The 15,693-nt window shown below is 59.1% G+C and overlaps 1 protein-coding gene across 15 annotated transcripts; it reads left to right on the top strand.

Annotated features, from left to right (window-relative positions):
- Window positions 1-1,172: 1,172 nt before the first annotated feature.
- LOC102995227 (folliculin) lies at window positions 1,173-15,687 on the top strand. Of its 15 annotated transcripts, none has more exons than XM_028486499.2 (10): window positions 1,173-1,404; window positions 4,843-5,050; window positions 5,510-5,785; window positions 7,056-7,202; window positions 8,152-8,373; window positions 9,191-9,351; window positions 10,738-10,829; window positions 12,314-12,504; window positions 13,870-13,983; window positions 14,779-15,687. In XM_028486499.2, the coding sequence occupies exons 3-10, from the start codon at window positions 5,537-5,539 to the stop codon at window positions 14,926-14,928; spliced, it is 1,326 nt and encodes a 441-aa protein (XP_028342300.1). In that variant the 5' UTR covers window positions 1,173-1,404; window positions 4,843-5,050; window positions 5,510-5,536; the 3' UTR covers window positions 14,929-15,687. The 15 variants fall into 15 exon arrangements, 14 of the variants coding, with proteins under 14 accessions (XP_028342300.1, XP_028342306.1, XP_028342299.1 ...); XM_028486498.1 differs by lacking the exon at window positions 1,173-1,404 and adding an exon at window positions 1,459-1,540; XM_028486501.2 differs by lacking the exon at window positions 1,173-1,404 and adding an exon at window positions 1,603-2,051.
- The last annotated feature ends 6 nt before the right edge of the window (window positions 15,688-15,693 follow it).

The raw sequence follows: 15,693 nt of genomic DNA, 5'->3' as shown, positions 1-15,693 counted from the left end.
CGCAAGGGGAGAGGCGGCAGCAGAGGGAGGCCCGCATACCACAAAAAAAAAAAAAAAAAAAAAAAAAAAAAAAAGAAAATGGCAGTGGTTGAATAAACCTTCCTTCACTTGGGACCTCCATTAGCCCATCATCATGGAAATAAGGATAATCTGAGCAAGATGGTGACCTCTAGTGACAAACTGAGGAAGTTAATTCCTGGAATTAAAATTACAAAATGAAAAAGCAATTTTTCTTCTTGGCTTAAAACCTGACTAACCAATGTTTCAAGAACACCTACCACTAAGAGAAAAATGGGAAATAACAAGATTACAGTTGTTGGAAATGTTTTCTTTTACAAATAGGAAAGGCACAGACATACTAGGAGGCTGCAAACATTTCTGCAACCTTTCCACTATGGCTTTCAAAGAGCATTTGGCAAAATCAGTAAAATTCAAGTATTTGAATTGTTGATGACAAAAGTAAACCTAGAACTCAGGATACCGCTGTGGGGTCCCGTAGCCAGAGGACAGACTTTTCAAGGCCACGCCTACAGTTCTTCAACTTTTACCACAAGGTAAAAGGAGGCAGAAAACAACGCGTCGTCCGTCCTTTCCTCGCGTCCCCGCTCCGGCACCTCGAAAGCCAGAGAGAAGCGGCCCCGCAAGTCAACCACCGGCCCTCGGCCTTGCCCGCGTCACATCACGCCCTGAGGGCTTTCGGACTGATCTCTAAGTACACAGGTTGAATAAAAGGCGCCCAGGTTCAAGAAGATTATCACTCGATAACTACGTTTCTTTAAAAAACTTGACGCGCTGCTGGGTACGGAAGAGAGGGAGCCAGTCGCTCATGCGCACCTCCGCCCCGCCTACCCCGGCGTCGCGCAGTTCGTGCGTCACCGGGCGACCGCCTCCCGCCCCGCCCCCTGCCCGCACGCTCCACCGAAGACTGGTTCCATCGGAAATTTAATGAAAACTAACGGTGAAACCAAAAGGAATTAGAGCGTCCTTTATAACGTCGCGACGTTCTCTTTCTTTCTTACTTCGGTGTGGAGTGGGAGTCGTAGGATAGATATATTTTTTCTCAAATATCTTTTAAAAATGTTTTTTTAATTAAAGCATCCTTCCCCCCCTCCTGGAATGGTTTCCTCCGCCGCCCCCGCCCTCGCGGGCGGAACCACTCCGGGCTTCTCGGTGGGGGCATGGGCTGGCGGCGGAGGGGGTCGGGCAGCCGCTGCAGCGTCCTGCCGGAATTTGGAGCTTCCGGGCTCGTGCTGTCTTCCCGGGCTGCGAGTCTGGCGGGGCTCTGCGCGCCTCGCGGAGTGGGGGCGTCGGACGGCCCGCTCCCCCTCCACGGCCCGGGCGGTGGTACCTCCCTTCCGAGTCACGCGCCCCGAGGCGGGCGCGGCGGATCTGTGAGGGTACACGGTGAGGGGAGCCACTCCGCGGACCCGGAGGGAGGCCGAGGGTGTGGGGAGGGGGGGGCCGGAGACCCAGGAGGGGGGCGCGGCGCGAGGCGACGCGACCTGGAGCTTGGAGCCAGGGCGGCTCCCCGGCCTGTCCGGTTAGTCGGGCCGCGCGGTTCAGGGCGAGGGGACCAGGGTCCGGCGACCCTGGAGCTGAGGGGGCGACGAGTATGGCGGGTGCGGGTGCGGTCGGGCGCGGCCTGGTTGCGGAAGGTGTGTGTCGCGGCGGCCGGAGGCACTGGGTCCCCAGCGCGGGGATATTTGGCAGCCCTGCGGGGGCCCTCGGAGTGGCCGGGGGACCCGGTTCTCCGAGAGGACATGCTGAGGCGCTAGGTTACCAGTGTTTGAGTGACAGTGGCGCGGCGCCGCGGTGCCTCCGGGTGTCACACGCCTGTCCCCCGTGCACGAGGCCGGGCCGCCGTCGGGGAGCTGCAGCGTGTCTGATGCGGGTGGAGAGCTGCCGTGCTCAGCGCCTCCTTAACCCTCCGTGGTCCTCGGGCGGACCGCAGTGGGGTAGAGGGACCCGGGCCAGGGTGCACCGCGGGAGGGGGTCGTGCCCACGTCACTGTCGCTGCGGGAGGGGGCGTGGACAGGACCCTACCCTTCAAGGTATAATGTTGAGCTTGTCGGGCGGGGGAGGATTTCTGCCTCTTGGTTTCTGGAAGGCTGGTTGGAAAGGAAGGACTGCTGGGCATCCGATAGAGATTGGAATCGGAGAGTGAGTGAAGACCCGGCCTCATGCTGCCCGAGTTCGGGTGCCACGGGCCGTAGTTCCCTCCCAGGCCTGTGGGGCTCACCTTTAGGCTGGTGCCGAGAGAGGTATTTGGACCTGTCGGAGGTCACCTGTCTGCTCTGGGCTGGAGACAGACGTTCTTCCGCGTGCGTAGGTCTGGAGAGCTACGTTTTACCTAGGCTGTGGCACACCTCATCCCAATGGTCAGAACTCTTGTCAGACAGGAGTGCTTTTCATTTAAAACAAAGTGAGTAGCCTGTCCCACTTTGATCCTGGATGCTGGGAAGTAGCTTAGCAGCATCGCCTTTGCTCTCTCCTTCCCATGTACGGGTGGGCCTGTGGTCGGAAGGGTTAAATGGGCATGATGTGGGTGCTGCCCCCTTATAACCAAGAGCAGGAAGGATGAGGACTTTATATTTTTAAATATTTTATGTTTTATATAGATATTTAAATATAAGTACTTGTATCTCAAGGGCTCCTTTATGAAACATTGCTGTAGGCTTTGACCACAACATCAGCTTTCTGTCGCCTGCTGCTTCCAAGGCAAGTGGCCTGATGAATCATTCAGAACCACATCCTCTGTGTGATGTTCTCATTTGAGGTTGGCTGTAAGCTGCTTGCATTTTTTTTTTTTCCCATGCCCGCTGCTCTTAGAATTGGCTCTGATTTTTTTTTTTCCTTACCTAGAAGGCGTCAGGTCTTAGAGCTGAGGTATTGACCGCCGTCGCTCTGCCTGACTCGTTTGGAAATGGCCTTGCTGGCTGTCACCTGGGCGGGGTGGTGGCTCTGTGGTCCTGCTGAGTATAGAGGTTCGTGTTGACATCATCCACGAGCATTCCCCTTTCCGTGGCAACAACTGTCCTCTCTCCAGGCTGCTCCTAAATTCACTTGTTTGTCTACCACCCGTCAGTTTGGTGCGCACCGTGTGTCGGGAACTGAGAGAGTGATGGTGGGCTGTGAGCACTGCTGAGGGCCCTCTCTGAGCAGGGGGCGTGCAGGGAGAGGCCGCGCGGTGAGGAGGAGCGAGCCGTTGGAGGTCTGGGGCCGGCGTTCCGGGCCTTGCTCACCAGCCCTGCCCTCTTGGTCCCCTGCTGTGCGGAATGTCCATGGAGCTCAAGGTCTTCCAGCTAAACGTCCTCCTGTCTTGAACTGTCTTCTGTCCCATTGCTCCCCTCCCTCCGGGAGCCCTCCGTGCCCTGGCTCTCCATGCCTTCCAGCTGCCCCTCCTGTCCCCTGTCTGATTCCCAGATGTCTCTTTGGGCTTGGCCTCTGCCGCTCCTCATCCTCGCGCTCTAGCCTGTGCCGGGCAGGTGCGTGGTTGACCGCGGACATCGGGTGCTGGCAGAGCGAGCGGGCGGGTAGAGAAGTGGCTCCGAGTGCGGCCGCCAGCGGGAGGCCTCTCGAGGGCCCGTGGAGGGACCCGCCGGGCCCGGTGGTCGCGGATGCCGCTCCCCGGGACCCGCCGCGCGGACTCCCCGCCCCCGCCGTGCGTGTTCACACCGTCTGCTGCCTTGCCTCTGTGCTCCGGGTCCAGCGTCCCAAGCAGGTGCCTCTGACGGGCCAGGCCACGCTCAGGCCTGCGCCTGCCGACCAGGGCGTGAGCACAGAGCATGTCTGACCTTTGATTCTGTAACGGGGGGTGGCGTTCTCCAGAGAGAAGAGGGTTTGGTTCCAGCCGGCGTCCACTACTCAGTCAGACATCGGTAACTGAAATTGTCCTTCACTGTTTTGAGCACGGCTGTCCGAGAGAGCTTTCTGTGGTGCTAGAAATGTCCCTCCCACGGTCTGTGCTGTCCTTTTACAATGGCGGCCGTGAGCCACATGTGGCTGGTGAGACGGGAAGGGGGCTCTTCACCGTCGTTCATTCAGGTCTGAGCTGCCCCACGTGGCTCCCAGCTACCGTCTCGGACGCTGTGCCCTGGAGAAGGCTTGTTCCGCTTTAGCCTGACTCCCAGGCCCTGCTGCGTCACCCGTGTCCTGTCGGCTGGGCTGTCCCTGTCCCGCCTGTTTCTCCACTACCTGCTGGAGCCCAGTGGACAGACGCCCCACCTTGAAGGTTTCCCCGCGGAGGGCACGTGCGCCTGCGTCCCGCGCGCCCTCCCCGCCCTCTGCTGCCCTCCTCCTGGGCGATTTCGCTCATGTGGTCTCCGGAGTGATACTGGACTTCGCCTCACTGCCTGTCCTCCTCTGTCACCTTGACCAGCTCGTCCCCCCTCCCACGTCTGAGCTCTGGGGCCCAGGTCCCCAGCCCTGACTGCCCCACTCCCATCCCGCGTGGCCTGTCAGCATCATCTCCACTGGAGGCTTGGCAGGCGCTGCTCTTGGCCGCCCTCTCCCGTCTCCCACGTACCCTGCTTCCTTCTTTGTGCTCTGCAGCCCACCCGTGAGCAGCGTCTGCATATCCCTCTGGGACACAGTCACGCTCTGACGGTCCTCAGCGCCTTCCCCTGCCCACCCTGGCCCGGGCCAGCTGGCTTCCCTGCGTCCACCCTGGCTCCCGCACAGTGGCCAGAACGATCTTGTAAAATAACGTTCTCATTTCTTGTGTTTCTCGTCAGAACCCACCAGAGGTTCTCTGATCTTTGAAGCAAAGTTCAGGGTCTTAACCATGGCCTAGGAGGGTCCCTAAAATCCACCTCCTGCTTGTCTTCTGCCCTCACCCCCCAGCTCTGCAGACATTCAGACCCCCGTCACGGCCCCTCCTCAGCCCCCGTGGCGCCCTCTGTTCCTTCAGCTGTCACCTGGGAGCCCTTTTGTCTGAAACTACATCCCACCTCCTCCAGTGTTTCTCTGCCCTGGACCCCTGTCCTGTGTCCCTAATGCGGTCACCGCACGAGAGGAAGCGGTGCGCTGCCCGTCCCTGCCCTTCTGGAAGGTAAGCTCCGAGAGGCAGCATCACGTCACCTGAAACGTCGCCCGGCACACGGGAGCCGCTCCACTGCTGTCCGTGGAACAGACGCCCCCAGGGCGGCGGCGTGTGTGTGTGTGTGTGTGTGTGTGTGTGTGTGCGTGTGTGTGTGCGCGCGCGCGCGCATGTGTCCCCATCTGCCCACCTCGTGGCCCTGCCGGCACGGTCCTGACTGAGGGGTTTCTGTGTGATCCCGCGTTATGTTTTCCCTCCTCTTTGTCCTAACTCCTTGTGGGCAGGGACGGTGTCTGCTTTGTGTCCCCTGCAGCCGATGCAGTGCTGGCCCAGAGTGGGTGCTGGGCAGTGCTGCCTGGCTGGGCGACCTGCCTCTGCTGGACAGAAGCCCGTTGAGGACAGCAGAGGTCGCTGGGCTCCGGAGCTGGCAGGTTCTAGGGCTCAGCTCATGGCATTTCCCTCCTCTCCCAGCAGGCCTGGCACAGTCTCCAGGACACCATGAATGCCATCGTCGCGCTCTGTCACTTCTGCGAGCTCCACGGCCCCCGCACACTCTTCTGCACAGAGGTCCTGCACGCCCCGCTTCCGCAAGGGGCGGGGAGTGGGGACGGCCCCGGCCGGGGCGAGCAGGCTGAGGAGGAGGAGGGCGGCATCCAGATGAGCAGCCGCATCCGCGCCCACAGTCCGGCAGAAGGGGCCAGTGCAGAGTCCAGCAGCCCAGGACCCAAGAAGTCGGACATGTGCGAGGCCAGTGTCTCCTGGGGTGTTGGGGGCGTCTCTTCTCTGCCGGGGCTCGGGCTTGACCTCCTGGGGGTGGACAGGAGGCCGCATGCCGTGGACGTGGCCTCACGGGCGTGGGCCGTGTGGTGTGCGCTTGCTGCTTTCCTTCCCTCTGGTCCTTTCCCTTCGTCCCAGCTTTAGCCTTTTCAAACCACTCTGGGCCGGCCGACACTGGCCACCACCATTGGGCCTGCTCTTCCGGCCTCGCTCACTCGTGTCCGTGCGCTGCCTCCTCGGCTCCCGTCCCTCAGTCTGGCGTCCTCCTCGTGGGCACCCTGCCCGCTTCGTGAGCTCTGGGGGATGACGGTTAGGACCCCGCACCAGGCCGCTTGTTCACGTGGAGCCCTGGGTCGGGACTGGAAATCAGGGTGGCGTTGGACCCGGCACTGCAGGGTGGACAGAAATCCCGCCGTGTTAGCTGGGTTCCACTGGGAAGCAGTCGGTGAGCTCGAGCCTGACTGAGGGATTGTGAGGGATCAGGGGCGGGGAGCAGAGGTGGGGAGGGCCCTCCACTGTGAATGGCCGCTGCCTGTGATGGAGAGGCAGGCAAGAAGGAGGCCTGGGCGTTGGGGGCCTTGGGGGCAGGTCCTTGAGCTGCAACGGCCTTGGGGGGCGTCCTGTATCGCCCAGGGAGGGGCTGGCTCCGGGGCCTCTATGCACAGTCCCAGGTTGGGGGCTGCCGCCGGGGCGCACGGCCTTGGCGTCAACGTGATGGTGGCTTCAGAGGGGCAGCAGCCAGGGCCGCCGGTCCGGTCCCTTCCCCACGGCAGGGGGTCTGAGCATGTGTTCTCAGGCGGCCACGCCAGTGCCAGAGGGTGGCAGCCTCCCTTGGCACGAGGTCCCTGCCAAGTGGTCGTGCCTGGATCGAGGACGGAGGCTGCGGGCCTCAGTTTTGCCGCCTGTGAGGTGGCGATTCTCCCGGTAACTGTCTCACTGGTTTGCTCCTTGGATTAGGTGAGGTGATGGGTACAGAGCTCTTGGGGATCCCTGCTGCGTAAGTGCCAGTAGATGAGGTCGGTGACCTCCGTGCTCAGTAGACTCGATGCCCTCTGGCGACCTCTGTGATGTGTGCATCCTGACTTTCCTGCTCGGGAAACACGGAAATCCTCAGTCAAGTGTAACTCTAGGAGCCGGTTGTTTTTATGCAAAAACAGATCGAATTTTCTGCGTGAGATTTGCATGAGAGTCAGCAAGCGTGTTGCTGGCTAACTGGTTTTCTTTTGTTTCTCGTGGGCAGGGCTGCCGGTCACTTGCCGCAGGGCACCCCGGGTACATCAGCCATGACAAGGAGACCTCGATCAAGTACGTCAGTCACCAGCACCCCAACCACCCCCAGCTCTTCAGCATCGTCCGCCAGGCCTGTGTGCGGAGCCTGAGCTGTGAGGTGAGCATCCGTGACCCGGGGCCTCTGCGAGGGTCGCTCGCGTGCACGCCAGCACGCCCTGAGCGAGCTCGGTGTCGGTTATGGGAAGGAAGGCAGACGGCAGCCCGGAGACGGCCGGGCAGGTCTCCGGAGTGAGTCACGTTGCACCCTGGTTCGTTGCCAACTTACCGTTTTAAGCACCAGGCTTTCATTATTCGTTCTTCGTGGACGTGTTGCTAAGGGGTGAAGTGTTTGTAGGCGTGTGGCTCCCGTCAGATGTCACCTTCTTATCGTCTCTGTCACGTCACAGCCTCAGTGCTCATCACGTGCTCTCTGAGCCGACCGAGGCGCGAGTCTAAGACACGTGGCTGCCGTTGTCGAGTTGTCTCAGCTTCTGTGTCTCTGTCACAGCGAGTTCACCATCCAGTCGCTCACACTGCCGGCCACTGCCCCACCTGATCGTCCTCCCTCGCTGCTGCCGTCTGCCCGCCTGGCTGTGTCCCTGCTGGCGGGCAGCTGGTCGTGTCTGGTGGGGTTGTGTGTTAGAGTGGGTGTGGTGTGAGGGAGACCCCGGTTCTCTCCTGCACGTGACATATGCAGATTTCTTGTTACGTGGGCTCTGCATTGGCTGTTTTGACTTGCCAGTTCTCTGGTATATTCCAGATGAGTGATGTTGGCAAATCTGAGCCTGGGGTGGATACAATACTTGTACATGAGTTATTTATGACCCAAGGTAAGAAAAATTAACGAACCTACTGGTCCTTGGGTTTCACGGTCGCGAACGTTCTCTTTCGGAAGTTCGATCACGGGAGAGATGAAAGCAGAGTTTCCCTTTTTCATCCCTGCCCTTTGCACTCTCCCTGTAACTGATGCCGATCAATGAGCGCAGAAAGAGAAGTCTGAGCAGGAGGGTTTGGCTGCTGCAGCGTGCAGAGGGCGCTGTCCTGGAGCGGCTGTCCTTGTGTCCCAGGTGTGCCCCGGCCGCGAGGGCCCCATCTTCTTTGGGGACGAGCAGCACGGCTTTGTGTTCAGCCACACGTTCTTCATCAAGGACAGCCTGGCCCGGGGCTTCCAGCGCTGGTACAGCATCATCGCCATCATGATGGACCGCATCTACCTCATCAACTCCTGGCCCTTCCTGCTGGGCAAGATCCGTGGGATCATCGACGAGCTCCAGGGCAAGGCGCTCAAGGTGCCCCGAGGCAGGGCAGTGGCTGGCGGGGAGGGAGGCGTCTGTGCGAGGGGCCAGGAGCAGGGCAGCGTGCCTGCCTGGGGGTCCCCTGGCCGCCGCCGAGTCAGCCGGTCCTGCTGGCCTCAGTGGTCTCTCTCAAGTCCGTCGCTGTCCTGCTTCTCGTTTGGCTTCGGCTTTACCGCAGTCAGGTGCCTGGTTTGATCCCCGCTGTCTCTGCTTCCCCTGACCATCGTTTCAGCAGCCTGTCCACTAATGGTGTGACAGACCCGCACCTGCCATGCATCTCCAGCGACGGCCCCGCATCTCCGGGGCCGCCCAGGGTAGGCCAGTGGTCCTCTGGTAACAAACAGTGCTTAAACCCCAGCAGCTTGTTTAGGTTCTGCGTCCATCGCAGGCAAGCAGGGCTCTGCTCGCTGTGGTCGGGCTGCGGTGGCGTTGCTGCCCAGTTGCCTGCCGGGGTGCACAGGTGGGGCTGGAGGCCTGGCTCCTCTCCCCTCCTTGCAGGAAGTGGTCACGTGTCCTGCCCACACAGGGCCTGAGCAGCGGAAGCCCCCCGTGCCTGGAAACGGGGGGGCCTGGAAAGCGCGGATGCCCCCCGAGCCCCGTCAGGCGCCGATGAGTCGGTGTCGGGGAGGCTGCAGGAGAGACTCCTAACTGAGCCTCTTCTCAGGCGGCTTCTGATCCAGCTGGGGGACACAGCTGTTCTCTTCGGGATGAGACCGGGGGCCCTTCTTTGCTCTCGGCCCGGAGAGCAGCCTGGGGCCCAGGCTGCCGGCCGGATTGTCGTTAAGGGTCTTTCCCTGCCCTTGTGCGCCAGGTGTTTGAGGCGGAGCAGTTTGGGTGCCCGCAGCGTGCCCAGAGGATGAACACTGCTTTCACACCGTTCCTGCACCAAAGGAACGGCAACGCTGCCCGCTCGCTGACGTCCTTGACCAACGATGACGGCTTGTGGGCGTGCCTGCACACCTCCTTCGCCTGGTAACCAACCTCGGCCTTCTCGTGGCTGCTGGGGTGTTGGCCGGACCGTGCCTGGGCTGGGGGGGACAGTTGCTGACGGGTCTGTGCCGTGACGCGTGAGTCCTGACCTGGGTTCGGTCCTTCTCGCCCCTGAGTGCGTGGAAGTCGCGTTTAGGCGGAGCTCACTTCCCAGCGATAATTTTAAGGTGAAGTTCCTAGACCAAGACCAGCGGTCTCTCCCTTTTTGTGAGCAGCAGCGAATGCTCGTCTCGCACAGCACTTGTGAGTCAGGACTCAAGAGAGGGGATGAGCTGGGCCGTTCTGGCTCTGGTTCTCAGGCGGAGCTGCTGTCGTCGGAAGGCTGGGCTCCCTCGGGGCTGGCAGGTTGGTCTGGCCGTGGGTGGGAGGCCTCTGCTCTTCGCCACGGTCGTGCGGGTGATCCGGCGAGAGTGAGGTGGGCTCTGCTGGCTCTCACCACCCAGCCTCAGCGGCACACAGGCCCTGCCTGCACCTGCTCTTGTGAGAAGTAGCTCAGCCTAGGCGGGTGGGGAGGACCGGTCTCCGCCTTTGGAAGGGAGGAGTATGGACAGATGTGTGGACACGCTTAGAAACCACCACGGTCTGTCCTCCGGCCACAGGTTGTTTCTGTTCCTCCCACTGCAGGCTCCGTTCCTCCCAAAGCCCCCAGATTCTCATTCCTGTGCAGCATCACCTAAATCAGGCAGGTCCTGGTGTGGGTGACGTTCCTCGCATGTAAATCCTTGAGTGCAGCTCCTGAGAACCTGCAAACTAAAGAGAAAAATATTTGTCTCCCCCACCTGACATACAGTTGCTCGTGTCTTTTAGAAATTATTTTCATTTGGGAAACTTTCAGACAGACCCAAAGTGTGATACTACGACGGACTTCGCAGCCTCCTACTCTAGCAGTTAGCAACACCTTACTGCTTTTTCACCTGTTCTTCACTTTTCTTTTTTCTGGAATGTTTTCTAAAGCAAATCTTAGTTGTATCACTTCGACCATAAACCCATTATCACACCCAACAGAATGGACTCGTTGCTTAGCATCATCCAGCCCAATCCACGTTCACTTTTCCTGCTTTGCCTCAGAGTGGACTCTGGCATCGGGACCAGCGCACCACCACACGGGGCGCGGATCGTGCCAGGCCTCTAAGTCTAGAGCGGCGCCTCGTGCGCCTCTGCCCCAGCCTCCCTGCCTTTTGTTGGAGGCCTGGGCCGTACGTCCTGTGGGAACCCCTCTGGCTGATCGAATCCTCGCGGTGATACTCAGCTCGTTCTTTGATGCCCATGTTTTCTGTTAACCAGTCGTCAGCTCAAGAGGGTTGATTGGCTTCGGGTCTAGTTTTCCTTCTGGCGAGAACACTGCATCGGTGGCACTTTGCTTCCCAGGCTCCTGAAGGCGTGCGGCAGCCGGCTGACCGAGAAGCTCCTGGAAGGCGCACCCACTGAGGACACCTTGGTCCAGATGGAGCAGCTTGCGGGTGAGCTGGGAGGTGCCCGTGCTGGGAGCCTCTGCCGGCGGTGGCCTGGGGTCGTTCCGCGCTCAGCTTCCCTCTCCTCCATCCCAGCAGAGAGAGCTGACGGAGGGGACCCCAGAAGCAGCGTCTACAAAAGCTGGCCCTTTGCTCTTCGTGGTTTTGTTGTGATTTCCTGCCTCATCTTCCTTGACAGTCACGTGTAAGAGTCTGTCCGGGCAGGTTGGGAAAGACCACCCCCGGGGCTGTCGCTCTGGAGAGGTGGGTTGAGTGAGGCTTTTGTGTCCCTATTGTACAAGAAGCGCTTGCTCGGCCTGTCTGGATGGGGACCTGCTGTCTGCTCTTCAACGCTACAATGTGGTCCTTCAGTGGGACCTGAGGTTTTCCTCAGGGCGGTGGTTCCCAAGCCTCCTGGAAACTGGGCCGCCCTCCCCAGGTTTGCAATCCGATCTCCACATCTGGGTGTTCTAAGTAACTGCCCAGGGGAGTCTGCGAGTCTGCTTCTCTTTTGGAGATGATTGGATTTTCAGTGACATAGGGCCAGGATCTCAAACGTGGGGCGGGGTGAGCAAGACTCACGGTGCGTCTTGCGTGTCCTCTGTTACAACGTGCTCCTTCTTGCAAACGATTGACCTTCACAAGCTGGAGCTCTTTCGAGCTTGTTCCTCTCGTCCGGTGACTTGCACCTGAGCAGGCTTCCCCGCGAAGGGGAGGGTGGGCGGGTTCGTCAAGGGCAGGGCTCGCTCAGAGAAGACAGGAGCGCGGTCCACTTCCGCGCCCTCACGGTACGGTCGGCCCGGAACCATTTATCGTAGCGATTACACGTTTCTAGGTTAGTGAAGGTGGCGGGGGCAGTCTGCTGGTGAGATTTGTTTGCACGGAGAGCCGAGTGTGTTGGGAGAGAGAGAAGTGCAGGCATGCGGTGCTCACTGTCACGTCTTGGGTTGTATTTTGGTCACAAGGTGAGCCTAGGGGTTCAGAGCACACGCTGCAGCTGTACAGACCTGCCTTCAGCTCCGGGCTCCAAGGTGTGTGTGTTCCGTGTGCACGGCAAGGCCCCTTCACTCGAGCTGTGCGGTGAGGATGCTGCATTCCTGGGGTTGTCGTGACGATGAATTGAGATAGCAGATGTTCCTTCCTGTGAGATGGGGAGAACAGTACTCACCCAGGGCAGGCGAGAGGATTAAGGGACCGAACGTGTGGACATCTTTAGGGTAGCGCCCACACACTGTTATCGTCCTTATCGTTGACTTGACTTTTCCCACCGGCAGTGGACAGAACATAGCAGACTGAAAGCTCCTGGCCCACTCCAGGACTCCAGTGGCAGCAGGTGGTGTCGACATCTGGTCCGAACCAGAAGTCAGTAGCCTTCTGGCTCGTTTAACCACGAGATGCCTTGGGCTGAAGTGGTCGTGTGCAGGCTTGCACCCAGAGAACGAAGGAATCTAGGGACGCACGTTTCGTAACTGAGTTTGTTGTCTGTCTTGCAGACTTGGAAGAGGAATCAGAAAGCTGGGGCAACTCTGAGGCTGAAGAGGAGGAGAAAGCCCCTGTCTTGCCGGAGGGGGCCGAGGGGCGGGAGCTGACCAAGTGCCCAGCGGATTCGTCCTTGCTCTCAGACGGCGGACACTGGCAGCCCCGAAAGCTCTCTGTCTTTAAATCCCTTCGGCACATGAGGCAGGTAGGCGGTAGAGGGGTAGAGCCCAGGTCAGAGACTCGGGCCAAGAGCCCCGCCCTCTCCTCCCGGCTCATCTCCATCCAGCACGCCTTGTCCTTCGGGGCTCTTGTGTCCAGGGGTGACCAAGAACCTTCTTGGTGGGTGGCTGAAGATGACAGGGGGCATCTGGGGTGTCTTAGCCCCAGGCTCAGTGAGGATGGAGGGGGTTTCTCTAAAGAAAGGCCCAACGGTTGGCTTCTCATGGTTCTCTAATCTTATCATTCTGGAACCTTCTAAAGGAGTTGAACAGCATTGTTGGTTTGCACACAGCATAGATGCTTTGCACATTGAAAACAGTGGCCTTTCTTACAAGTAGGAGCAGGAGCCTGCGCTGCAGCGTGTACGTATGCGTGTGTGGGGGGGTGACCATCGGGGATGCTCGCGGAGGCCACGGGTCTCACCACACGGGAGGGCGGGGGGGAGTGACGGCTAGATCACAAAGCAGGCTGTCCTTTCTTAGGCTCTCGCTCTGTTTACTTTTACATTGAGCGTGAATTCTGTCAGAAAAGGGTTATTTCTATTTTGGAAAATGAAGTAAAGCTTGATTTACCAGCCGGTGTTCTGTGGGGCTTTGGGGTGAAAACCATTCATTTAAATCGTCCTTGATTTGGCTGCAGTCCTTGTTGATTACAGTGGGTTACAGCGAATGTGGACTACGGGTGGAGGGGATCTTGAATTCCACTGGAGGTGGGAGTCCTTGGGGGCTGGTAGGGTTTGGTAAAAGGCAGTGTCACAGCCTCCTCTTTTTTTCTGGCCATGTTCACAGGCCCTAAGACAACAGGCTGAGCTCTTCTAAAATGTCAGTGCCGTGGAGTTAGAGTTGATTAAAGCAGGATAAAAACAGGACAGATGAGGAAGTCACAACCCCTAGATTGAGAGACTCACAGCCCCAGAGGACGTGGTTAGAGACTGGGGCTCCGGACGTGGATCCGCTCAGTGGGGCAGCCCTGGGCTGCCGGCATCAAGACTGAGCTCTTCCTCGGTGCCGAATACTCACAACCCTGGCTCTCTTTCAAGTGGTTAGGCCAAAGTTAAGGGTGTAGAGAGAGAAGGTACATGTTGCAAAGAGCTAATACTTTATCTGCTTCAAATCTTTAAAAATAGAATTGGGGAAAAGATCTTGAAGTGTACAGGAGCTCTGGGGTCGGACCTTCAGGTGTGAGTACGGGGCCATCCCTCCTCCTGGTTTCGGGCAAGTCACCCAGCCTCCTCGAGAAGATAGCTGACTTCCTCTCTCCTGCCCGTCTTTCTTCACTCTACAGAGAAAGTTTCTAGGCGAGCACACAAATCACTTTCTCCGGACAGAAAGCAGTGCACCGTGTTTTTCAGGTCCTGGGTGCCCCATCTTTCCGCACACTGGCTTGGCACGTCCTCATGGGGAACCAGGTGATCTGGAAAAGTAGAGACGCAGACCTTGTCCATTCAGCCTTTGAAGTTCTTCGGGTGAGAGGATCTTCTTTCCTTTGTGTTTTGTGGCAGGACGGTATTGGCCTAGTGGGTTTTTGAAAAATCTGTTAAGATGTGTCAGAGACTCGCAGCAGAGGTTCATTCCTGAATCTAAGATCTGTGTTTTTCTCCACTTTTAAGAGTGGTATTCATCTGTGCTTTCACTGCCGAGGGCCCAGGTTCTATCCCTGGTCAGGGAACTGAGATCCCACAGGCTGCGCAGCGCGGCCAAAAAAAAAATGAAAGAAAAAAAAAAAAGGTAGTCATTTTTGGCTTTCATTTCGAGCAAGGAGTCTGTGCTGTCCTGACAGACTGATCACTCTCCCATCCGCCCTTCCCCAAGCCCCGCATCCCTTTGAGAAGCCACCTGTGCCACAGAGGCGGGCCTGGGTCCCCGCGTGGTCCTCTGCACAGAGCCCGATCGATGGGCCGGCCGGAGTGCACGTGTGGCGTGCTGTCTCCGTCCCACAGGTGTAGGGGGTGCCAAGGCCCAGGTCCGGCTCTGAGCGCGTGTGCGTGCCAGCCCTCTGCCTGGGCCCGTGAAGGCACAAGACGAAACCGTCTCTCAGACAGCTTAGAATCCCTTTGGCGGGTGAGGGAAGAGACAAACATCTGAGAAGTAGGAGAATGATGGAAGGGTTAACCCTGCAGAGCGGGCCGCGATGAGAGGGGCCGGGTGGGCGACGCCTTCTGGGAGGAGAGGGCTCTGGACCGAGCTGCAAGGGGCTCGTGGGGCGTGGGGGCGGGACTCGGGCGGGGCAGCGCTCAGTTCCGGGTTGTTCTGTCCTTCAGACCATGCTGCCCGTGGGCTGTGTACGCGTCATCCCTTACAGCAGCCAGTACGAGGAGGCCTACCGCTGCAACTTCCTGGGGCTCGGGCCCCACGTGCAGATCCCTCCCCACGTGCTGGCCTCAGGTGCGTGCCGCGTCGCTCTGGGCTGAGCCCCTGCGCGCCAGGGCTCAGGAGTGAGACTGCGTGACTGGACCTCGGCTGTGGGTTTGAGGACGATGTCTGCTGGCCTCAGGCGGGAAGACCCACGTTGCAGGACCAGCTTTCCCCATGGCATTGGCTTCTAGTGTCTGTCTTGAAGATGGGTGAGGGTTGGGCCGGGCCGCTCACTGGGGTGTGGCTCTCTGTGGGGCGGGTCCCTGTCCTGGGGCCCTCAGGGTGGTTCAGGAGGCCGCTGGACTGAGCCCTCTGCCTCATGGTCTTCCTTCCTCTTTCTGTTCTCCTGTTTTTATCTGCCTTAAACCCGTCCCTGATGCTCATCAGCTCAGTGGCCTTTGCTCTGCTCCCCTCCGCCCGCAGGACTGACAGGCTTACTGCTCTAGACAGAGAGCCAGGAAGCTGATCGGCGTCCCTCATTCTGGGTTTGGGGGGGGGTCAGGAGTCAGCACATCCCTTTCTGGGTGCACATCCCTGCATCTGGCACGTCTAGGGCTCCTCCAGGCACATCCATGAGAGCGGTGGGAAGGTTGGTCACAGAGCTGTCACTCTCTCAGCAAGCAGGCTGGGCCATGAGTCCAAGAGGCAGCGTTCAGAACACAGGCTCTAGTCTCAGAGATGGGCTTGATATTGTTAACCATCACTAGCCGTGTGACCTTGTGCAAGTCACTGAGCTTCTCTTGAGTCTTTTTTCCCCATCTGTAAGATGGGTTATGTTGTAGCGGGACCACTCTCCCAGGGCTGTTTAACATTAGACCAAT

Source organism: Physeter macrocephalus, unplaced genomic scaffold (assembly GCF_002837175.3).
Source record: "Physeter macrocephalus isolate SW-GA unplaced genomic scaffold, ASM283717v5 random_1403, whole genome shotgun sequence".
NCBI classification, from domain to species: Eukaryota; Metazoa; Chordata; class Mammalia; order Artiodactyla; family Physeteridae; genus Physeter; species Physeter macrocephalus.
Note: the sequence above shows the minus strand (reverse complement) of the source record. Positions and strands in the feature narration are given on the sequence as shown.